The following is a 25,568-nucleotide window of genomic DNA, read 5'->3' as shown; positions in this document are numbered from 1 at the left end:
TTCATTTTTTAATCATTATAGTATGTTACAAATATCAACTCCTTGATTATATATAATTAAATTTTATACAAGATAATTAGAATATCAGCTTGTTAGAAGAATCTGAAACACTCTTATCTGCCAAAGTGCCTACAGGTTCTATTTGCTTCATTTGATCTACAGACAGCTGTCCTAAAAGAATCCTCAGTTATAAACTGGGATTTGAAGAATGAAAGTCAGAGTGGGAAAGACCTTCAGTTCTTTCAATTCCTGGTGTTCAGATGCATGCCAGAATCTCATAATTTGCATTTTGAGCAAAGCTACCATGAGGGCAGAACTAATAGAACCTACTTTATTAAAAGCTTCATTTAATATTTATGTACCTTTCATTTTATCCCCCTGGTTTTATGTGAACAAACACAACTACTGATTTTTACCAAAGCAAATCTAGAAGGAAAACTCTATTCCATATACATAAGGGCAGGGTGCATCTTTCACAAACAAGCTCAGTTCACCTTAGGTTAGCACCAAAGGCAAGAGAGAGCCCGGGGCTGGGAAGAAAGGGCAGCTTCATCACAAAAGGCTAAGTACCCACATATTCCATATTTATTCATTAGACATTAATGTATCTCTATCAGGGAGAATTTTTTTTAATGGAGATCTTCTGCTAAGGGCAAAAATGATGACTTCAGGCGTGCATGAGCTACTCCTGGTGAAATCAATAGGAATTACTTTGGGAGGAGATAATCATGATGACTACCAGAATCACAGTTTTCAATTAAAGAGATAGACCATTTGCATGTTACAGCACTTTGAAAGACTTTAAAGAAAAAGTATATTCCTTTTAAGGAGTACAACATGTCCAATAGTTAGTTACATATATTCAAGAAATGGTACCTGGTTTTGTACATGTTTATACATCATGTTTACATGTGAGAAAATCTGCAGCTTATAACGTAAAGGAGTCATTGTAATAAAGTCAGGAATTAGGTAATATAGGTAAGGGTAGGATTTGAGTAACTTGATCAAATCAGCCTATACCATAATATAAATAACTTAGTGACATAAAGAAGTGTTTCAAATAATCATAAACTTTAGATGAAAAATGGCCTTTGAAAGAACTGGAGTGTCTGTTGACAGGAAGAATATTCAGACTAGCTGAGAAAATTTGGTTATGTTCTATAGTTGGCTATAAAATAAAAAACCAGTTGATAACTCAGAGTATCTGAGCATCTAAAGGAGATTAAATAAGGGTAATCATGAAATAGGAGAGACATTCCAGCAAAATCCTTGAGGATGTCCTACTTGGGGAGAAGGGAATGATGAGTAGTAAGGGAAGAAAGCACCTTGATCTGACTTTGGCCTAGACCTAAATCTTCTTACCCAAACAAGAATATTTCAAGTTAAGGGTCCATATGATTTTTGGATGTCCTATATTCCCTATGATATCTTAGCATCATCACTTGGGAGAGAATTGACCCGTATCAAGGTTTCCATTAGGAAAGAATAGACTCCACAAATAGGAATGATAATGCTCATACTACTGACCTCTCAAAATTGTTATGATGAAAACAGCTTTCCTAGGAGGTATTTCATATTTTCTTCCATTTTTTTCATTTTCTTATTTTTGTTTGACTGAGTCTCAAAGTCTTATTGAGTCATTCACTTCCATTTGTTCAACTCTAATTTTTAGTGTATTATTTTCTTCAGTTACCTTTTTTAGCTGTTTTTGTATTTGGCCAATTGAATTGTTTTGTTCATTGCATTTTTTGCCATTTCACCAATTTTGTTTTTCAATGAATTGGTATCTTTTTCATATCTATTTTGTGGGGCATTATATGCTTTTTCCATTTCTTCTTGCAGTGATCTCATTTTCTTTCCCCATTTTTCTTCTAAATCTCTTTTAAGATCCTTTATGCAATCTTCCAAGAAAGCCTTGTGAAATGGGGACCAGCTCATATCTCCCTTTGGGGCTTCATCTGAAGTTGATTTGCCTTTAGGAATCTCAGGATTTGAAGTCTGTTTTTGTCTCTCTCCATAAAACCTGTCTATGGTGAGAGCTCTTTTTTGGGTTTTTTTTTGTTCATCATTTTTTTAAGGATTGAGGTCTACTCTTAACTGAAAGGAGCAACTGCTGCTTTAGTTTGCCCTAGAGCAGTTTGCTGATTGACTTCTGGTGCTGGGTAATTGCAACTAGGATTTTCGTTCTTTCTGGGCTCAGTGGTTTCCAGTCTAGTGAGTTTACTCATCCAGAGTAATAAGGCTACAAAATACCTAGACATGAGACTCAAACTTAGGCCTCCTGAGACCTAATCCACTTTTATTTGTGCAATGTCACCTGCTCTTGTGAGCTAATCATACTTTCCTTTAAGACCAAAGTCTCTGTTTCTGTAGAACAGTTTTTGTCAGAATCAAATAGAAAAGGAAGCCACTCATTCATACATAAGTATCCCTGAAGGCCAAATATTAACTCAGTTTTATATGTAATCTGGAAACATCACTTAGGAGGTTTGTTGTCCTTATTGCAAGATGTGTGCTTGACACCTCTGAATAAGATTTTTTTTTTACTCCTCTCTGCTTCATTTGATTCCTTCCTTGAATTTTTCTAGGCCATTTTAATTAAATTTATGATGTCTTCCTATAATCTTTTTTCTTTTACTTTTCTTTGTTTTCTTTTTTCTAGTTATACATACACATTAATTTTTTAAGTACACATTTCTTTATGAATCATGTTGGGAGAGAAAAATCAGAATAAAAGAGAGAAAACCATGAGAGAGAGAAAAAACCAGAAGAAAAAGGAAAAATAAAATGAACATAGCATGTGTTGATTTATATTCCTTCTCCATAGTTCTCTCTCTGGATACAGATGATGTTTTCTATCCAAAATTTATTAGGACTGCCTTGGATCACTGAACTGCTGAGAAGAATCAAGTCTTTCATAGTTGATCACACAATCTTGTTGTTACTGTATACACTATATTCCTGGTTCTACTTGTTTCCTCAGGATCAATTTATATGAATCTTTTCAGGCCTTTCTAAAATCAGCTTGTTAATCATTTTTATAGAATAATAATATTCCATCACTTTCATATACCATAACTTATTCACCCATTCCCCAATTGATGGGCATCTATTCACTTTCTAATTATTTGCCACCACAAAAAGAGCTGCTACAAACATTTTTGCACATGTGGGTCCTTTTCCATCCTTTGTAATTTCCTTGGGATACAGACCCAGTAGTAACACTACTAGATCAAAGGACATGAATATTTTTATAACCTTTTGGGCATAGTTCCAAATTGCTCTCCAGAATGGCTGAATCATTTCACAATTCCACCAACAATGTATCAGTGTCCCAGTTTTCCCACATCTCCTACAACATTTATCGTTCATTATCTTCTCCTGTCATCTTAGCCAATCTGAGAGGTGTATAGGTGTACTTCAGAATTATTTTAATTTGTATTTCTCTAATCAATAGTAATTTAGAGCATCTTTTCATATGATTATAAATAGCTTTAATTTCATCATTTGAAAATTGTCTGTTCATATCCTTTGACCATTTATCATTGAGGAATGACGTGTATTCTTATAAATTTGACACAGTTCTTTACATATTTTAGAAAGGAGGTCTTTATCAAAAAACACTAACTATAAAATTTTTTCCTACTTTTGTACTTCCCTTTTAATCTTGTTTTGTTGGTTTTGTTTGTGCAGAAACTTTTAAATTTAATATAATTAGAGCTGTCCATTTTGAATTTTGTAATGTTCTCTAATTCTTCTTTGGTCACAAATTCTTCCCTTCTCCAAAGACTGATAGGAAAAATATCCCTTAATCTTCTAATTTGCTTAGTATCACCCTTTAGTCCCAAATCATATACCCATTTTGACCTTATTTTGGTATGGGATATGAGATGGAGGTCTATGCTGAGTTTCTGACATTATTTTACAGTTTTCTCAGCAATTTTTTTGTGAATTAGTGATCTCCTATCCAAGAAGCTGGAGTTTGGGGGTATATTAAGCACTAGATTACTATAGTCATTGATTATTGTATCACATGTATCTAAACTATTCCACTAATCCACAACTCTATTTCTTAGCCAGTACCAAATGGTTTTGATGACTGATGCTTTATAATATAGTTTTAGGTCTGGTACTGCTTGGCCATCATCCTTCATATCTTTTTTCACTGATTCCCTTAATATTTTTCAGGTTTTTTTCAAGTGAATTTTGTTATTATTTTTTCTAGCTCTATAAAATAATTTTGTGAGTTTAATTGACCTTCTAAACAAGTAAATCAGTTTAAGTAGATTATCTTTTTATTATATTAGATTTTCCTCCTATAATCTTTTCATGATCATATTCAAAGGTTTTGGTTTATTTGGTTTTGGTCATCCCCCTTTTGCCCAGTGTCATTAGTATCCTTAGCTCTTTAAATTATCTCATTTCATCATTTTCCCTCAACTGAGCTTCTCCCATCACCCATCTGCTATCACCCTCATAAGCAAATCAACTCTCTAATCTAAGCACTACTCATCTCATTCTTGTGAACTTTTTTAAAAAATGTATATTTTTTCAATTTAACAAGTATTTATTTTCTCATCCTCCCATTCCTCCCACTCCCTGCCTTGGGGAGAGGGAGAGGGAATAAGCTTGTAACAAATCTACATAATGAAGCAAAATAAGTTCCTGAATTATCCATGTATGTCTTATTCAACATCTACTCTAAAACTTTAACTTGCTTCTTCCCAACTTCTTTCTCTCCAGCTAACTCTCCATCATTTTTCACTTCTATAGTCTTTTTTCAAAGACAATTGAAATGATTTTCTTTTTCCTTAAGAATTTCTCAGTAGCACCTACTTATCACTACCAGTTCCAATTTTCTGTACTGAGGCCTATGTTACCTATCCTGCCATCAATTAGGTTTTTCTTTAGTCTTCTTTCTTTACTTTCTCCTTTTTTTCCGCACTAGCATTCAAATTGCCTAGAGAATCAAGAGTACATTTAATATTATTTGATATGTAATATTTTTAGTTTGTGCTGAAAGGGCAGGCTTTTGAAAGTTGACCTTAGTGGTAACAACAGGTGCTCCTGACAATGCTTTTTGAAATGTTATTTATTGCCCATGGGGATAAAAAATAAAATCCCCACCATTCAGATCCCCATTGAACTTTCTAAAAAGTTCTGGAGATTTTCAGAGAGAAATTATAAAAACCAAAGAAATCTAGTAGTATGGAATTATTTTTAAATAATATTTCCCCAATTACATCTTAAAATAATTTAAAATATTTTTTAAAAAGCTTTTAGTTTCAAATTCTTTCTCTCCCTCTCTCTTTACCCTTTCCACTCCCTAAAATGGAAAGTAGTCCTTTCTATTTTATACATGTGTAAACATGTAAAATATTTCCATGTTAGTCATTTTGTACAAGATGGTACAACAACAACAAAAAACTGAAAAAGAGCAAATTAAAAATCCCCGATTAAATACCAAATTGGAAATCCTGAAAAATCAAAAAAGAAATAAATGAAATTGAAAACAAGCAAATAAATTAATAAATAAAATTTTAAAATGGTTTTATGAGAAAGCCATTAAAATAGATAAATAATTGATTAATTTGATTTAAAAAGGGAAAGAAGAAAAACAAAATACCAGCATAAAAATGGGGGGAAAGGGAGGAGCATTGATGAATTTACCAGCAATAAAGAGGAAATTAAAACAATTGTTAGGAGCTATTTTGTTCAATTATACACCAATAAATTTGGCAATCTAAATAAAATGGATAGATATCTACAAAAATAGAAATGACTCAAATTAACAGAAGAAATAGAATATCTAAATAAACTAATCTTAGAAAAATAAATTGAACATCTAATCTAAATGGAGTTCATCTAGTCTAGGCTCTTCATTTTGAAAAAAAATATAACCCTCACTTTTGAAATAATCTGTCCCAGGTAACCAAAAGTTAAGTAACAGGATCAGGATTTGAACACAGGTATTCAGGTCTAAAAACTAGTGTTCTTTTCTACCAAATGCTGTGATCTCTCCATAAAATAATGTAAACAGAATCAAAGATTTTTTAAAATAAAGCCCTTTCATAGACACATCTCAATAGTCACTAGCACTATGCCTCTAAACCATTTCCTCATAACGCTTCAATAACTTGAATTCTTCTGATTTCTGGAATCACCAGGCACATTTCTAAAAAATTCTTTCCTGTGGCTATAGTCAAAGTATAGAATGATCTATAGGTACTAAGTAGACATTTTCTGACAGAACTGCTTTTACTTTCACACATTTTTATGAAGTCTTTGGCTTAGAAATTTCAAACCCCAATCCTACCCATAGAGACTTTTTATCCATATTCTAGAGCTAGAAATGGGGATTTAGTTTTATGACAGGATGATGACAGATTATCCTAATCAGTATAAATAATGAGAGGTAGGTAAAAAGGTACCATACAGGATCTGGCGTCAGAAAGACCTGAGTTCAAAACCAATCTCAGATACTTATTAGCTGTATACCCCTGGGCAAGTTTCTTAATCCTGCTTGCCTCAATTTTTTTCATCTGTAAAATGAGTTGGAGAAGGAAATAGAAAACCACTCCAGTATTTTTGCCAATGAGGTCCCAAAAAGTCAACTCAACTAAAAACAACCCAAATAACTGAACAAACTATATAGCATATAGCATTTTAATGTTTTTTAAAAAAAACTTTATATATACTATTTCATTTGATCCTCAAAACAACTCTGTAAGATAGATATTTTACAGAAAAGAAAATTGAATATAAGGGAGGCTAAATGTTTTGCCCCAAGTATCAGACTTTAGGACTTAAACTGAAGGACTAAGAGAATCAGAAAATCTAGCTGATCCTTCTGGTCCTACCATTTATCAACTAATGTGAACTTGAATTTGTTGTTTCACCTTACTAAGCCTTAGTTTCCCATATTTATAAAATAAATAGTTGGACTAATAAAATCTAGGTTTTCTTATAGTTCTAATGATTTATAATATTGGTTCTATAACTTTTTGGTTTCAGGAACAATTTCAGGAATATAATTATTGAACACTCCATCCCAAAGACCTTTGTTTAGATGAGTTAGGCAAGTTAAGACACCATATTTTACAATATCTTAGTATGTTTTAACCTGTCAAATCTCTTGAAAAAGAATTCAGGGATCCTCAGATCACACTATAAGAAGCTCTGATCTATGGCTTTATGAGAAGGTAAAACAAAGCCTATGGTGGGGAAAAGGAAACTGAGCAGAATAAAGATGGGGATAATATTTTCATCAATTTTCATTTTCATCATATTTTCATCAATAGTCTGTCATTGGATAATTGATGAATAAATGGTTCACTGAACTGAAAAGAGTTTAAGGAAAAGACTGAATGTAGAAAGAAAGGAGAAAATAGATTATGTCCTCCAGATGATCATGAAGCTTAGCTCTGAACTCAAGGGAAGAACTAGAGCAAGATAGCATTCATAAAAAGATGAGGAGAGCTAAATGCCACTGGAAACAACCTTGGGTAGAGTGTCCAGAAACTGGAGAATCTTAAGCTCCATCTAAGTACCCAGTTAAGTATCCAGGCTTCTTATGTGAGAACAATGCAGGCAAACATCTAAAAATCCCAGAGAGCTCTTCACCTACTTGAAGGGTGACCCAGGATCTGATCCCATGCTAGATTACTAATAGTCAAGACCTATATACTTCTCTGCCATATGAAGAGAGTTATCAATTGACATAACATTTAAATCACTTTTGTGGAACCTTTGGCTTAAAACTCTATTTATGGGCTTTTTATCTAAATTCTAGAGCCAGCACTGGGGATTTGATTTAATGATGATGGCAGAGATGATAGTAGTAGTATGATAGCAACAGCTAGCATTTTTTCAGTGTTTTGAGGTTTACAAAATGCTTTACATATATTAAGTACAGGCATATTTAGGAGATATTACAGTTGGCTTAGAGACTACCAATAAAGCAGGTCACATGAATATTTTGATTTCCTAGTGTCTATTAAGTGTATAATAGTATTACATCTTAAAAATGTATGTAATTTAATTTTTGGAAATAGAATTTTGTTTTATTGTAAAGATAGCTTTTAACATAAAATTTTGCTAAAATTGAGTTCTAAATTTTTCTCATTCTATTCCTCCCCTCCTCCACCACAAAATAGCAATCTGATATATAGGTTATATATGTGTAATCATGGAAACATTTCTACAATAGTCTTGTATATACCTTAATTAAAAATACTTTATTGCTAAAAAACACTAATTATCATCTGAACCTTCAGTCATATTCTTTATGCTAATGGAGGGTCTTACCTCAAGGCTGACAACTGCTAACTGTGGTGGTGGCTGAATGTTGGGATGCTGTGGCAATTTCTTAAACTAAAATATGTTTGCTTTTACTTACACATTTGGAGGCCCTTGTAGGGTTATTGATTTCAATATTGTTGTGTCTCAGGGAATAGGGATAGCTAAGGAAAGGGGGAAAGATGGGGGGATGGCCAGTTGGTAGACCAATAAGAAAACACACAACATTTATTGATTAAGTTCACTATCTTAAATGAGCACACTTTGTGGCATTTCCAAAACAATTGTAATAGTAACATCAAAAATCACTGATCACAGATCACAATGAGAGATAGTAACAATAATAAAAGTTTTAAATATTGTAAGAATTATGAAAATGTGACACAGAGATACAATGTGAGCACATGTTGTTTAGGGAAAAAATGATGCAATAGACCTGTTCCACTCAGCATTGCCACAAACTTTCAATTTGCAAAAAAAAATAAATAAATAAATAAATACAAAACACAATAAAATAAAATGCAATAAAACAAAGCATGCCCAAATATAAATGCTAACTACCATTATTATTATCCTGTCAGTAGATTCTAGAGATTTCTTGCCATAACTACCACTTTCTGACATACACAATAACCTCTGGAGATACCAGAAAAAGATACAACTCTACTGTGCCTGCAGGCTAACCACAGTGTTTTTCTCTTGGCACTCAGTAAATATTTGTTGTTTAAATGGGTATGCTGTTATTGTGGTTGCTTATGCTACAAATGCCCCTGCCCTGGTGGATTTCATTTTTTCTCATATTATTCTCCTGTAGGGATTGCCTCAGGGTACTAGATAGTGAAGAAGGAAGTCAAAATAGAAAAAATGAGCTTTTTTTCAAACTTCTCTCCTTCACACATGTTCTGATATCTATAAATAACAGGAAAAAAAATGAGTGACTCTTAAATGTACACATAGAATTTGCCCTTTGCAATTATAAACCTTGCCAAGCAAGTTAAGGCACATCAGACTTAGCATATATTAATTAATGGACTAAACTTAAAAGATTCCATTTCTTTCTTCTATTCTAATTCAGCTTGGATAAAAATAATTAAAATTGATGTGAGTAGAACAGAAAAGGAGAATGATGTTCATGAACTCTAAACTTTTATCCTCCTGAAAGCTTTGACTAAGATTAGTAACTGCAGCAACATCAGGACAGGAAGATTTGCTTCACAATTGGAAATTTTAATTGGCAACTTTTAATAAGATTAAAAGACAATATATAGGAATATTTAACGTTAATGCTCCTATAAATAACTTAAATTATCCCTCTTGAAGTATGGCATCAATTACAGAATCCTTGTTTTGGGGTCTCTAAAAGTTTACTTCCTCCTTTCAAGTCACCTCTATTTAATAGTATTTATTTGATACTATCCCCTTATCTTCTCCAGCAAACATCTCTAACAATCATTTCATCTTTTGCTGATTTCTGGTTTCTCCTTGTCTACTCATTTCTTTCCTGATGCCTACAAATATAATCAAGTGTTCTGAATCCTGGGTGGGGAGGGAGGGAAGAGAGCAATGGAGTGGGGAGAACTTATTCCAGTATTCCTGCTTGCTAGTAACACTTATTTTTCTTCCTTTTCTAACTCATCCCACATAACTAGTCAGTTATCAAATCTTGTTTCTACCATCAACCAATTCTCACAAATAACTATTTCTGCCTACTCACACTATCACTTTAATCCCTCATCTCCATTCACCTGTACAGTAGAATCCCTGTCTGCTTCATCCTCTTCATAGCCACCAAACAACTTTTCCTAAAATACAGATCTAACCATTTCAGAAGCCTGTTCAATTAACTTCAGGGACTCACTACAACCTCTAGAAGCAAATACAAACCTTTCACATTTAAAACTTTTCACAGTGTGGTCTCCTCTTACCGTTTTAATCTTCTCACACAATATTTCCATTCAAGGATGCTATCATCTAACCATATTTATCTGTTTGCTATTGCTCACCTAGGTCACTCCATGTGCATTGCCTCTGTGCCTTTGTGCTGGCTATATCCTCCCTTTGCTTCAGAGAATTAGCTACTTTCCTTCAACATCTAGCATAAATTCCCCTTTTTCTGTAAGAAATCTTAATTCATCCTCTTAAGTGTCAGTGATCTCTTCCAGAACTACTTTGTCTTCATTTTGTATACTCTACATACGCACGTGTAAATAATGTCTCTCCTGACAGAATATAAGCTTCTTGAGGACATGGACTATTTTGCTTTGCCTTTGTCTCTCCAATGGCTGACAAATAGAAGACACTGAATAATTGTTTGTTGATTGATTGATACATGCAAAATATTGTGTTAACCACTGGGAATTCAAACATTAAAAAAAATTATCCCTAACTCCTTCAAAGAGCACACATTCTATATATAAGTGCCAGTTAAATCAAAAGGAAAAGCACATTAAAATTGGGGTTTGGGGTAGGGATGAGAAATGACAGCAAATGTTTCCCATAAAAAGTGACATAAGTTGAATCTTGAAAGAATATAAAGACCAAGTTGTTGTTCAGTCATTTTCAGTCTTGTCCAATTCCTTGGGACCCCATTTGGAGTTTTCTTGGCAAAAATACTAGAGTATTTGGCCATTTACTTTTCCAGCTCATTTTACAGAGGAGGAAACTGAGGCAAACAGGGTCACAAAGCTAGAACTCAAGAAAATGAGTCTTCCTGACTCCAGGCCCAGCACCACCAAGCTCCCAGGATACTAAGGAGTAGAGGTAAAGGAGTACATTCTAAGAATGGGATAATCTGTGTAGAGGTATGAAGATCAAAGATGCATTGCCTAATGTAGAGGACAGCAGCAATAAAGCTGGTTTGTCTGAATAATGCATTAAGAGTCTTAAGCAATATGAAATAAGTCTAAGACTTGGAAGGTGGATGGAAGGTATGTTAAAGAGTTTCACCTGGAAATATGCATTTTCTGATAGAAGCCATAAGGAGGAACTAAAAACTCTTGAACTAAGGAATATTGTAGCCAGATATGTGTTTTAGGACTATCAATCTGGCCCTTGTGAAGAGAAGATGGATTGAAAAGGAAAAACATTACAGTTAGGGAAAGCAAATAGAACACCATTATAATATTCTAGATTTATAGTGATGGTAATGGTGGCCAAAAGGGAAATGATTCAAGAGAGGATGTAGACACAGAATCAACAAAATTTGGCAGCTAATTAGATATGAGGAGTTGGGGGAGAGGGAATTTGAAGAGTTAAAAGTCACTTTGAAATTGTAACCCTGGCTAACAGGGAAGTACAGTCACACCCACAGCAAAAGTAAAGAGTTAAGCTTAGAAACATAGCCCAAGGTCAAAGGAAGAAAAAAATGAAAAATGATCCTATATAGATCCAAAGCAGCACTCTTCATATTAGCAGAGATCTGGTACAAAATAACTTCCCATCTTTGACTAAATAAATTGTAGTACATGAATATAATGAATTATTACTGAGCTATAAGAAACAATAAATACAAAGAATTCAGAGTAGCATAAGAAGACATATGACCTGCTGAAGAGTGAATGAAAAAAAAACAATATACCTAAGGATTACAGCAATGTAAATGGAAAATACAAAAAACTGAACTGAAAGGGAATACTATATAAGTATGCCTAAGCTTGACTCCAAAGAAGAGCTGAAAAATGCATCTCCCTCCCTTCATTGCAGAGATCTGAGGATATGACTGTGGAACATTATATATACAATCAAACATGGTCACTCTATGGGTTTTGTTTGATTGCTTTTTCCCCCCACTTAAAATTTACTTTACAAGGGCATGATTTGCAGGGTGGAATGTAAGTGATGGGCCTATTTGAAAATAATGTGATATGAAAACAGAACATAAAAATATAACATATTTAAAAAAACAAAAGAAATGGAGAGCTAAGAAGAGGGAGAACTTTTATGTGTATTGGGGTTGAAGAGGAAAAGATAGTAAGTTCCTTTTTTGATATCTTGAATTAAAGATGCCCATATGACTTTCAGGTAGATGAAGTCAACTGTCAGCTAAGAAAGGTCTTTTATTATCCCTATAATTCAGGAAAGTCCCTTTAAATTTTTCTCCTTATTTTTAGATTTCCTTTCCTGAATAATATAAAAGGAGATCAAAAGGTGAAGAAAAAAATCAAAGGAAATTATCCAACTAATTAAAGCAGCATTTCTTCTATGGAAGAAAGTTTAGGGTCGAAGTTAGCTAGTTTGATTATAACTGTTCATTAATTCCATCCTATGTTACTCACCATTTCATTTCACATTACCTATTTTGATAGAGTAAGGGTGAATTTAAAGGAAGAGTAGGACCATTGAATACATTAGCAAGCATAATTCTTCTTTGTAGGGAGAAGGAGTAAATGTGACACACTTTCTGTAAATGGAGATCAAGACATTAATCTGTTTACTGAGACTAAAATTCTTTAAATAATCATGTGACTAAGAATGAACCATTAGCCATAATGCATTAGATTTTAAAAAAAGAAAACCTCTTATAAAGTTCCACACCAAAGGGTTTTTTTTTTGTTGTTGTTGTTGTTATGGGCTTAGAGACAATGTTTTGCTGTAGATAGAGAACTGGTTAAGATACAGAAAACAATAGGTAAGGAAAAACAAGCATTTCTCTTGATAAAAGAAGTCAACTGTAGAGTCCCATTGGGGTGGGATTAGGTACAAAGTTAATTGAACATTTTTGTAAATGATCTAGAAAAAGGGAATGCACAGTGAATTTTCCAAGTTTGCAGAGGAAACTGAACACTTTCAGATGGTGAAATGCCAAATTGATGAGGATAAATGGCTGAAAAGTCTGGATGTGTGGGAAGAAAAATAGCAAATGAGTGCTAATGTGAACAAGTACAAAGTAATATATTTACAGAAAAATTATCTCTATCATGGTTATAAAATGATGGATTCTGAACCATAAATTATTACATAGTCAAGACACCCAGGAGTCATTATAAGATTCTTCCTGAAGGCACCAGTCTACTTTGCTATAGGCAAAGCCAACAAAGCCAACAAAAGGCAAAGTATTCAAAACAATGCAAACAACTTTGTGCTACACATCTACAACATCCCTTGTAGTATGCATATTTCCTTCCTTATTACTTGCCTTTCTGGTCAATGCTCTTTAAGCAAATTAGATTAGTTGAAGACAATCCAACAAGAGTAAGTATAATGAATACACAGATGGTAGAGTTTATATGTGAAGACATAACTCCACCATCATCCGCCCAAAAAGATAAAATTATTTAACTTAAAAATGAAAGCTTGCAGAAGAGTTGATCAAATTTGATAAAATAATGAAAAGCATGGAAAGAATGAATAACAATACCTCCACCTTGTATGACTGGGACAATTCAGAAACTTGGGAGAAACAATTAAAATAGAGTAGTACTTTTAGCATAAAGAGTATATTCTCCAGGATAACAGGAGCTAAAAATATAACTAAAGTCAAGAAGAGTTTATATAAATTCATAAATAATAGATTCATGATTGGCATCTAGAGGCTGATCTCTAGCTAGCCTTTTCAAGTTGATATGACAATATATGTCCTTCTCCAGAACGAACCATTAGATTAGATGAACCAAGAGTCTGATCCAGTATGGCACTTATGTTCCTATGAAAAACTAGTGCTTTATACAGGGTATGACATAAGATAGCAAGATGATCCTTTACAGATAAGTTGCAATTTCTCTATCATTTTCTTCAGTGTTTCTTCATATATTCATTGTCTAATCTCATAGTGGTAATGTGAGATTGGAGTAAGAAGCACATAGATTTAATTTCCACCTCTCGTACTTATGAGTTATATATGGGTCTGAACAAATCATTGAACTGTGCTGTTCCTGGGACAACTCATTAGGACTTAACTAGTAAATAGGTAAGTTGTCTAGCTGTCTAAGGTGATGGATGGGAATACCATCGATTGATACAATCAAAAGACCCTTCACCTACTGCTTTGCTACATTTTTCTTCTCATAATTTTACTGCTAGTAAGAGGGCTTCCTATCCCTTCCACTTTTTCTCTGGTCATAAGTGTTAAGTTACTTAAAAGGAATTGCCTATTTTTAATATGTATTTTCTATCATGATCAGTATTCAAAGTGGAGAAGTGCTCGATCTAAATGAATTTAAGGTTTACAAATCCTCATCTGCTCAATAGCTATCGCCCACCACCCAATTCTTCTTATTACAGCTACTAGATGTTACCTTATATTGATTAAATTTCTGATTCTAAAGGTTTTCTCTCCTTTGGCAAATTAGATGCATTTATGGAAAAAAGCTAGAATGAATAACCTACATGATATTGGCATTGATATGTTTTTTTAAAACGCTTAATTTTTTTTTAGCTTGGCTCAATTCTGCAAATGAAGAGAAGCATGTGCAAATAAAGAATTCTGTTCCACCATCTGTAGTCTTAGGTTGCTCTTGCCAATACCACATGTAATTTAAAGATGTTTATGAACTCACAGAACACTCTTAGAGAAACTTATTTACACAGGAAATCATATTATGGAAGAGAAGAAAAAACTCATTAGTAATTTGGCATGAATATTGGGGGGGAAACAATAACCCATAATCCAATCCTTTGAAGATAATAGACTATGCAATATCATTTGTTGCATGCTTTGCTGAAACTTTTTGTAGACATGATGAAAGCTTCCAAGTCAAATATATAGTTTGAGATTTTAGTGTTCTGGTGTTGCCCTCTTTTTCTTAGGGTCACTAGAGAAAGAGCCTGTTATTATCAGCACAAACTGATGATAGCTTCCTCAGGATGGTCGGTGTCTTTTCTAGTTTTTTTTTTAAACTCCACTGAGCCTGTAGCTCCATGCTCTACAGTTAGCAGTAGTTCATTACTGTGGTTGCTTGACTATCCACTGGGGAATGTTGTAGCCAGGAGTGGTTACTTAGCAAGGCATCTTGCTAGCACACTAATCGCTCTGATACAGGATCTGGTATAAGGCGAGTGTGTCTGGGATCCCATCACAGCATTCATATCATTGACCTCCTAGAACTCTCACATCAGGCTGTGAACAATGGAATGCTTTTCAGAATGCAGGACACCTGAATAAAAAGTTCATCAGGGCTAACTGCAACATGAAATCATTTTGGAGTACTATTATACTGAGAAATATTACTTTTTTGTCCCTTTCCTATGAAAAGTTCAGAAAATGCAATTTAACTAATGTAGTATAGATCATAGAGATACAGCATGGAATATAAATAAGAATGTTGGACATGGAGGCATTAAGACTTGAATTCAAATTCTACCTACCACTTAACTAGCTGCCTGCAAATCATATTTTCTTCGAGATGGCTCCAGGCAACTGCCCTAGGTTATAAATTATGAGTTTCAATCTGCCTCAGAAAAGGGAGTTTAGAATTACAGGACCTTGATTTATCTATGTATTTTTTATTAATCGTATTTAGAAGGTCCAATATTCTTGGCTTAACTTATGAAATTCTTCTGGATAGATGCATTAATTTGTCTAAGAAGAAATATAATAAAAAAAACAATTATAGTATTATAAAATAGCTCTTATAGTGAAAGATTAAGAAAGTTGGAGGATTTTCATCTGACTGAAGATTTCTCATAGTCACTTACATAAGACTTCTTACTGGTATGAATCCTCTGATATTGAATAAATTTTAATCCATTATGTAAAGATCTTATACAATCATTATATTTATAAGGTTTCTTTCCAGGAAGAATATGACCAATGAATAGAGAGAATATTTCCAAACCAGTCAGTGGTTGCACTAAAAAATGCTTGTTGATTGACTGATTGACACCTTATTATACGGCAAGACATAGTGGAGAAAAGCATTACAAATGAAATTTATACTCTTCCTATCTAGAGTCTACTTATTCTTCGGTTTCATAATTCATTTCTAAACTTCTCTCTGAAGCTTTTTTAGATTGTTCCAGTTCGTTGTGATTTCTCCCTTCTCTAGACTTCTGAAATTATATGGGTATTTAGCCATGTTACCTTATATGATTACTTATTGTTTCACATGTATACCTCTGCTCAGCCCAATTATACCATGAGGAGGATGGTCATCATTTCTCATTTCCCTCATTTCCCTGACACAGCCTTTGAACAGACTAGATATTCAATAATGAATAAATTTACATGTGAGTTCAATCTGTTTTATGGAAGTTTTTGGACTCTGACAATAGGAAATTACAGTTTGACAAATTTGAGAATCTTGTAATTAGGAGATGACAGTAGATCCCTTCCCACTTCAAAAGAAAAGGGAATCCTACTTATCTCTCTCCCTTATCTCCTGTCCCCCACCAGAAGAACATGTACTATTTCTGGCAGCAGTGAAGAATTTGCATTTCCTTCATCATCTTATGACTAAAGTCATACCTATAATCACATTAAGGAATAGATGGTAATTTTGGCTACAGAGCAAGGAGCCAGAACTGGGAAAACTGAGCCATTATCATTTACTATGTACTAGGCACTATACTAAGAGTTGAAAATAAAAATACAAACAAAAACCTGTGATCAAACTCCTCACTTTCTCTTATCACAAAAACTAGTGCTGTGGTTTTCCATTTTGGTACCTTAACCTTAATCCCATTTTGGGATTCATATCTCCTTCTCACTAGTCTTTCCAAAGATTGCAGATATGACCATGAAGCACATCCCAAGTGCTTGGTCTCTATTATCTATTTCCAGACACCTATGATGCTGTCTGTTTGCAGAACTTCTGCCAAATCAATGTCTATCACCATACCATCCTTGACATTGTTGTCTGCCTACTGATAGATTATTCACTTATTTGTTGCCTTTTGCTGGACCTCCCTGACATTGACTTTCTGTCTGGCTGAATATGCACTTCCTTCTTGGGGCCAAATTCCTTTAGCCTTTTCATACCGACTTAAATTTATTAATAATAGCTATTGATAAAGACTTTCCAAATTTCTGCCCCACCCAAGGAATTCCATCTAGTCTTCAGGTTTCATGTATCCCTAAATCAGACCTAATCTAACCCACAAAATGCCAGTACTGACAGTTCCTAATCCCAGAAACTTATATTCCTTTCCTATTAAAGGAGGAACAAATTCTGAGCATGGCTAGCTTAGAGCAAGTAGGTAGAAATAAATGAGACTGTCTGCTTGGAATGAGGAATGAAAAGACAAAAAGAGACCATTTCTGACAAAACACTCTCAAGATAGTTACTCAGGGTTAAAGGTCCAGTCTGTGGTCATGGAACAATATAAAATCTACTGAACCCTACACAGACCAAATCCATGATCTTTACTTCATTAGACCAATCTGACCTCCTGGGCTTACCAACTACAAATATAGGCTTATACACTTGGTAAGATTACAAATTTGATAAATTCATTCAAGATACAAGAAAGTTTATGACTAGGATTCATCCCCCCACTTTGGCTATGTGATTCTCTTAAGACCCCCTCCAATTTTCCAAGAAAAATTGCCTTCAAAAACATAATGTCCCACATTTTTAGTTTAGAATGTTTTTCATGAACTAAAGAATGCTACTGCACCTTCAAGAAACTCTGTATAAAGACTGTGTCAGCATTTCCAATATAAACTCCTATTTCCAGAGGTTTATATCTTCAGGAGAAAAAAAATGTGCTTGAGGGTAAAACTTGCATATATAGTCATAGACTAAGAATGACTTCCTGTACCTCATTTCATAGTTACTTACAGAAGAGTCCTTCATATTCACTTCAGTAGCTGAAATTTTTTTAGTAACAAAAATGGCCCTTAATAGCAGGTTCTCTCTGAGCCTGATGGCAGTACACACAATTCTCTGGGAATCTATGAATACCAATCATTTCTTTTTGTCTTGCCAGGTACCATTGTAACATTGCATGTTTCCTAGTTTGAGAGAAAAGGACTATTTTGAATGGATGAATTCTAGGAAAAGCTTGTATGTTTAACAGAGGTTAAAAATTAGAACAAAATACTCCTTTTCTTCTCTTTGACCATCACCCCTCTTTTGTACCTTATCCCAAACTCTGCAGATATGACAAAAAGACCTTGAGGTACAGACTTCTCTGTTGCATGCTAGACTCTTGATGGTTTTGTATTACTTAGTCTCAGAAAAATTATAAAAACATAGCTGCATAATTGATTTTCCCTTTTAGGACTTCTATCTTCTCATCTGCAAAATGTGAGAGTTTAGTTAGATATTCTCTAAGATCCTTTTGGAGCATAAGCTCTGAATCTACCCTTCCAAATCCCCATTTGCAGTATTGGTCCTCAGAGAGTAGGTAGCTATTTCCCTACCTGGGATTGTAAGAGACACTGAAGAGCTAAGGAATATATTTCTAAAGTTATAGCTCATTTTTTCCTTCAATGTCTTTTCCCTATTTGTTTATCAACCATTCAGATTTAATTCACATTTTGTGGTTAAAAAATTATATGATAACAATTAGAACAAAATTCTTCCCCCAAAAAAGTTCTATATCATTTCCCACAAGTACATAGAATCTAATAGAAAATGGGCCTAAGCTTATAAAACTCATTTGACAAAGAAGTAAAGTAATAGCTCTTGATTACTGAAAGTCCTTTTTACTCCTTTGTGTAGTCCTTTTGGATACTGTATAGTTTTCTGCTAGACTTCCTATAGGGTCCTGAAGTTATATGTTCTCTAGTGTGTACATTTCATTCACTGGAGATTCTGCTGCTAGTCATTTCCTGGGATGCTGCGAGTAGCATGATGAAAAGCCAAAATCCTCCAACCTTCCAAAGTTCATAAAGGCTCCCTTTGATCAAGGAAAGGGAGGAAGAGATGAGTCTTTGTCTCTTTTCTCTTCCCTTCCCCCATGCAATTTTCTCTCGGAGGCTGTACTGAAATGATTCTTCCCTCTAAACTGCCAAATAATAGAATGCTAGATTTCAAATTGGCTTGGTATTTTATAGAAAGTATGACTAAGTTTTCTCACTTAGTAAAAATGCCATTCATTGATTGATTCAGGAGATGTTTAGACTTTCTTTACATATAGTCCATCCCTCTGGTTGATTCAATGAGAATTCTGGGTGAATCTCACTCTTATATTTTAGAAAGCTGATACACTATAATTCCTTGAAACTAATCCTATCATAAGACCACTTTGGGGTAATACACAGAACATATCATCCATAACCAGATAATTGAGAACTGTCCATATTGCAAAGTTGTTCAATATCAGATCATAATCTAAAACTGAAAAGAACACTAGTCAGCCCAAATGCTTCATTCTATTGATTAAGAACTCAGGCAAATTGCAATTTCTTGAGCTCCCCAAGCTCACACAGGTCAGCATCAGAGAAAGGATTTAAACCAGTTTTCTCTCTCAAGAGGCAGTCTTTTTGACTTTGAGTACTTGTCTGCCTCCTTTTACCATTTTCTCCTCTGTCTCAAATTCATTCATTTTCTCTGAGCTTGGTACTAGCACACTGGTATGAGGATGGCAGAGCCCTTCTCAGGGCTGCTCATCTATTTTTCAACTCTCACCTATGGTTCATGGAAGCTATTACACACGAAGTGACCATAGGTGATAAATCATCTCAGCAGATGAGCTAAACTAGGTTGAAAGTAAACTCACTCTTTGGTGAGTTAGGAGGATGTGTACTCTTCATATGTGAAGACTTCCTTAGGTAGAAAGGGTAAATAAGAACAATTTGTTCAAATAGTCATGGGGGAGGCTAAGTAGGCACTTTGGAGCACTTAAGAATTTGCTCAGACTTCAGAGAATCTAAGGCCATTTGTTGCATCCCGAGCTTTCAATTTTAGTAAAGCACATCTCCTCACTATTCCTGGGATATACTTTATTCATTTAGTCCCCAGCCTTTACACAATGTTCCAGCCTTCCATCTCCGCACCTAAGAATGTACTTTTCTCCACCCCTTCTCCACTTTCCCTACTATGCTTTAAGGCTTAGGTCAAGTCTTATGTTGTCCATAATTCCTAATCCCCTCAGCCATCACAGATCTTCCTTCCTTTTCTATTTCTATAGCAATTATAATCTGTAACTATAGTTAGTACTTAGTTATATTCCATTTATGGTGTTTACTGTTATTTTATGTGAGTTAATAGTCTCTCTTTAATTGGACTATAAGTGTCTCAAGGGTTGGGGACTATATCTTATATTGCTGTTCTGCGTCCCAAGGTGCCTTGCACCAGGCTGAGCATATAGTAATTACAAAACAAATACATGGTTGATTTTCCATTTTTCAATCAATCAATTCACATGCATTTCTGTGCCATGTACATAAAGAATGGGAGTACAAAGAAAAACAAAAATATAGTTCTCTGCTTTCAAGGAGCTCACATTTTTAAATGTCATCATTTTTAAAACATCATTCAAAATAACTCAAGTAATAAAAATGCTAGATTTTCCTAGTTTGCCTCTGAAATATAATGTTTCATTCAGAGGTCTTCTTTCTATCCAGTGTTTATTTTGATGACAGCTGGATCTTTGTAGCAATTAACTTTGCAACTCAAGGGAGAAAAAGTAATCATTTTGGAAGTTAAATTTATAATTATGGTTTTGACATTACTACATATATAAAGGTACATGTCTATGTATATGTCTACATGTATGTATATGTACATGTGTTTCTGTGAATGTAACCTGTTTGGCAAGATAAAATAAGCATCAATGAAATTCCTCTTTTGATGCATTATTGTGACATGGAGGTGACCCTGAATTCCATAGAACTATAAAGGCCAGCAGAGCACAAACTCAGCAAGTCTAGAGCTGAAATTCTTTTAAGTGTTGGACTAGTGTATTGTTTGAGTGTTGTGTATTATTTGAGGGCTAGCCTAGTAAAGTTCAAAAAAATTCAGAATAATAATAGTACTGATAATAATAACACATCAGAGTTTGCAAAATACTTTACATACGTTTTCTCACTTGAATGTCACAACAACCTTGAGAGATAGAAGCTTTTATATTACTGTCCCATTTTATATATGAGAAAAATCAAGGTAGACAATGGTTGGATAATTTGTCTAGATTCACATGACATGTCAGAGGGCAAATTTAAATTCAAGTCTTCATGACTCAGAGTCCAATTGCTGAAAACAAGGAGATGCCTTTTATTTGTTTTTGTATCCCCAGTGTTTAATATAGTGCCTGGCACATAGTAAATGCTTAATAACAAGCTTATTGACTGACACTGAACCACCTGAGCTCCCCTGGAGCTCTTTTTAATTACAACTCTTTTTTTGGGGGGGAGGGTCTTAAAATTAAGCTTTAATTTTACTTTTTGTTATATTTTAAATTCTGAACTGACTCTCTCTATCCCTCAAGACCACTATTTGCCACACACATATGTGTATGTACAAATGTGTATACATATATATATGCAAAATCATATGTTTTATATACTTCTATTAATTATTTCTGTGGAGGTGAATAGCATTTTCCTTCATAAGTCCTTTGTTGTTAATTTGATTTAAATATTTATAATACTAAAATAGTTTAGTCATTCACAATTACTCCTCTAACAATATTACTGTTCACTGTATACAATATTCTCTTGATTCTGCTCATTTTTCTTATTATTTCATACAAGTTCATTTGTTTTTCTAAAATCAACCAGTTCATTTTTTTAACAGCAGAGTAATATTCTATCAGACATACAGAACAACTTAGTTAGCCATTCCCCAATTGATCGCCATACCCTCAATTTCCAGTTCTTTGATACAAAGAGAGCTGCTGTAAATATTTTAGAACATCAGGTTCTTTTCCTTTTTCCTGATCATCTTGGGAAATAGACCTAATAGTGGTATTTCTGAGTCAAAGAGAATACATAGTTTTATAACTCTTAGGGCTTCATTCCAGATTGTTCTTCAAAATTATTGGATCAGTTCATAGTTCAAAAGCAGTGTATTCCTGTCCCAATTTTTCCACATCTCCTCCAATATTTGTCATTTTGCCCTTCTGTCATTTTAGCCAATCTGATAAGTGTGGGATGATATCCCAAAGTTCTTTTAATTTGCATTTCTCTATTTCAACTGCAACTACTAAGTTGTTGGGTTATGATCTCCATTGGTTCAAATAGTTATGCCTTCACCAGTGAAATCAATAAATCAATAGATACTTTGAATAGTTGGGATAAAGTGAAACAAATATATAAAGAATAATTTGGGGCAAAGTCTCATGACACATGAATTACTTTTCTTTATGAGTCAAATGGAAGAAGGCCAAAGGATGCAATAAATTTGATTACATGATTAATAATAATATAGGTAAAAATAATACAATTATTTTTATTAATATGTCTATTTAGGCCTGTCTTCATTTCATCTCTATTTCAATGATAAATTTTATCTAATTGGTAGATGCAACATTTTTTCCAAGATTATAAAAGGGGAATACAAAACACTTTATGCTCTCCAATTAATTTTCCTTTTCTAGAGAAAAACTGAGAACTATAAAAAAAGTTTTAATTCTTCATTGTTGCTTGGCTTTACTTTCTTAATACTCTTTGAATGGAAGGGTCCCATAAATGGATACTTTGTGTACATCACAATGGAAATAAATTTAATTTTCTGAATGTTAATTATTTTTCTTCCCTGAGAGGCTTTCTTCTGAGGAGCCTTTTCCCACCAACGATTATTTTCACTGCAATTAAGAGCCCTGTTTCTTTTTTGTCTTGACCTTTCTCATAACACAATTTTGTTTAATTTTAGAGTCTAGCTGCCAGATGAGAACATTGGACAGTGGGATAGGAACCTTCCCACTCCCAGACTCTGGAAATCGTTCCACTGGACGACATGCATGCAAACCAGACACCTCTATGGAATCTGAATCCTTCCTGTCTCTCCAAGAAACCCTTCCTTCAACTCCCCCCATCAAAGCCAAAACCCTTGAACGAGAAGTGCCTTCTGCAGCAAATAGCCAAGGCTCCTTAGAAAGCATCATTGTTCATTCCACATCTGATCCCATCATGACTGCCAAAGGTATTCGACCTTTTCAAAGTCGCCTCCCCAAACCAGCCTCCTCAGGTAAAAATGCCAATTACCTTTCAAATTAGGTTGCTTTCCTGCCCTGGTGTCTGGTGTTATTAAGCAGATATCCTATAATAATGCACTCGTTGACAAAAATGTAAAATATGTGGCAGAAAATGTTCCCAATGTGGTTGTCTAAGGTGAACAAGTAGATGACCTAGACCAGATGGAAATGTTGATGCTCAGAAAATTTAGCTATAGTCTAAAAGGTAAAATAAAATTGTTCCCATAAGGTCATGCTACTTGCTTCTATGGAAAATAAAATCTCTTCCATTAAATAAAAACTTGATATTCTTTTCTACCATACAGTAAGACATTATATACATAGTATAAACATAATTTGAGTGATAGATTTATATATACATACACATATGTATGTGTGTATACACACACACATATATATATACATATGTATGTGTATATATACAATCTTTATTTACAGAACTGAACTCTGAATATGTAACAGTTTGGGTTCAGGATATAAATTTAACTCAAATGTTGTTTTCCCTCTAACTATAAACATATGTCTTCTAACATGTTCCTATCCTGTACAAATATATTTATATGCCAGATCATAAAAGGTTTATATTGATGTATCAGCAGTGATTGTACATTAACTGCAGTAGAGTGAAACTGGAGCTTCCCAAAGTGTATAGTTCCATGGGAACTTGCAGTCAATTGAAACCAGCTATTATGATTAAAGACAGGAATAGTTTAAGGTTCAAAGTTTTTTTCATCACACACTACAGATTAAACATATTTATTGCAGCCCAGGGTGACACTAAATGATTTTTAACTTGTATAGTTTATGATGCACTCCTCACACAAGTAATTGTATCTAGTCAGTAAATGGAGTATTAGGTTGAAGAGTTTCACCCATGGTTTGGTAATTAAAATAAAACCACAAATAGGCTACATCATAGGTTTGTGAGAAATTAGAAGAAAAAGCTTTTAATTAAATATCTTTGAGTAAATTTGACTGCAATATTCCCTGAATGGAATTTTACCCATCTACAAGAATGCAAAAACTTCTCTGCTTCATTGCAAACTCTTCTGCTCATCTCAATCCAAAGCCCCACTTAAGAGAGTTTTAATGCATATTATTTTTTTAAAAAAATAAATGCAGTTAATTAATGGCACAGCTTCCAGAGATTCAGAGAAGAAATCTTAGTTATAGATTATGTGCTCCATGCTTGAATAGTCACATGTGTGACCTCAATTCAGTTGTGTGCTATAGACTAGACTCCATGATTAAACACTGTCATTATAACAAATTGAATAGAAACTGCAAGGATTGAATTGCTTCATAAGAAGTGGAGAGCAGGGAGATAGTTCTGATCTTCCTGCTAATATTCACTGCACTGGCATTCTAAGGTTTGTGTCTTAATTAAATTGTCATGAGAAGATGTTAAAAAGTGGTATATGGTAGAATGTTGGGACAACACATTCCCCAGATGTTTTCTTCTCACCCTTTCCTGACCATTCTCTCCACCAAATAAAAATTATCATTGAATTCCAGAAGCTTTGCTGATTTTATATATGTATATATGTATGTGTATCTATATATATATATATATATATATATATATATATATGTCTCTATATATGCATATATATGTGTGTAATCATGAGGGCTCTCTATTCCTATCTGTGTGTTTGCCTTCAGATTGATTTCATTTCCCATGTTAGTACATGAAGTTACTGTACAAATCTTATGTTTATATTCAAAATACAATTACTTTTAACTTCCGCTTCTATGCTGGTTATTTCAGAAAGAAATTTCACAACCTTTCATCTTGATGACTGTAGAAGGGGAAGCAATACAATTTTTCATCTGATATTCCCAGGGACAAGACTCCCCCAAAACATTAGTTTTATTGTATATATATATATATATATATATATATATATATATATATATATAAAAGGTGGGGGGAGGGGGTTAAGGGAATTTGGCTTTAAAGTTAAAGGACCTGGGTTCAAATCTTGGATTTACCGCTATAAACTTCAGCAAACTTCTCTAGGCCTCCGTTTTTGTGAAATAATGATCTATAGGGTACCTGCTAGCTCTTACATAACAATTTCATGAAATGGAGATATTTTCTTTAATGGTTTATCTTTTCCATGATGGCTTGTAGTACATTTTAGGATTTTTCAGTGTCCTAAGCTTTTTTTTTTATTTTATTTGTACTATTTTATTTGCTCTTATACTTTCCCACATGTTGATATTCATACCCCTCTCCCAGAGAAGGTAAA

The 25,568-nt window shown here is 33.9% G+C and overlaps 1 protein-coding gene across 3 annotated transcripts in view; it reads left to right on the top strand.

Annotated features, from left to right (window-relative positions):
• Nucleotides 1-25,568, top strand: part of NCKAP5 (NCK associated protein 5) — a 679,630-nt gene that overhangs the window by 597,960 nt on the left and 56,102 nt on the right. For all 3 annotated transcript variants that reach the window (XM_031963671.1, XM_031963673.1, XM_031963674.1), the window contains exon 14: nucleotides 22,995-23,309. In XM_031963671.1, the coding sequence (XP_031819531.1) occupies nucleotides 22,995-23,309 (315 nt within the window). The remainder of the gene's footprint in view (nucleotides 1-22,994; nucleotides 23,310-25,568) is intronic.

This window comes from Sarcophilus harrisii, chromosome 3 (genome assembly GCF_902635505.1).
Source record: "Sarcophilus harrisii chromosome 3, mSarHar1.11, whole genome shotgun sequence".
NCBI classification, from domain to species: Eukaryota; Metazoa; Chordata; class Mammalia; order Dasyuromorphia; family Dasyuridae; genus Sarcophilus; species Sarcophilus harrisii.
Note: the sequence above shows the minus strand (reverse complement) of the source record. Positions and strands in the feature narration are given on the sequence as shown.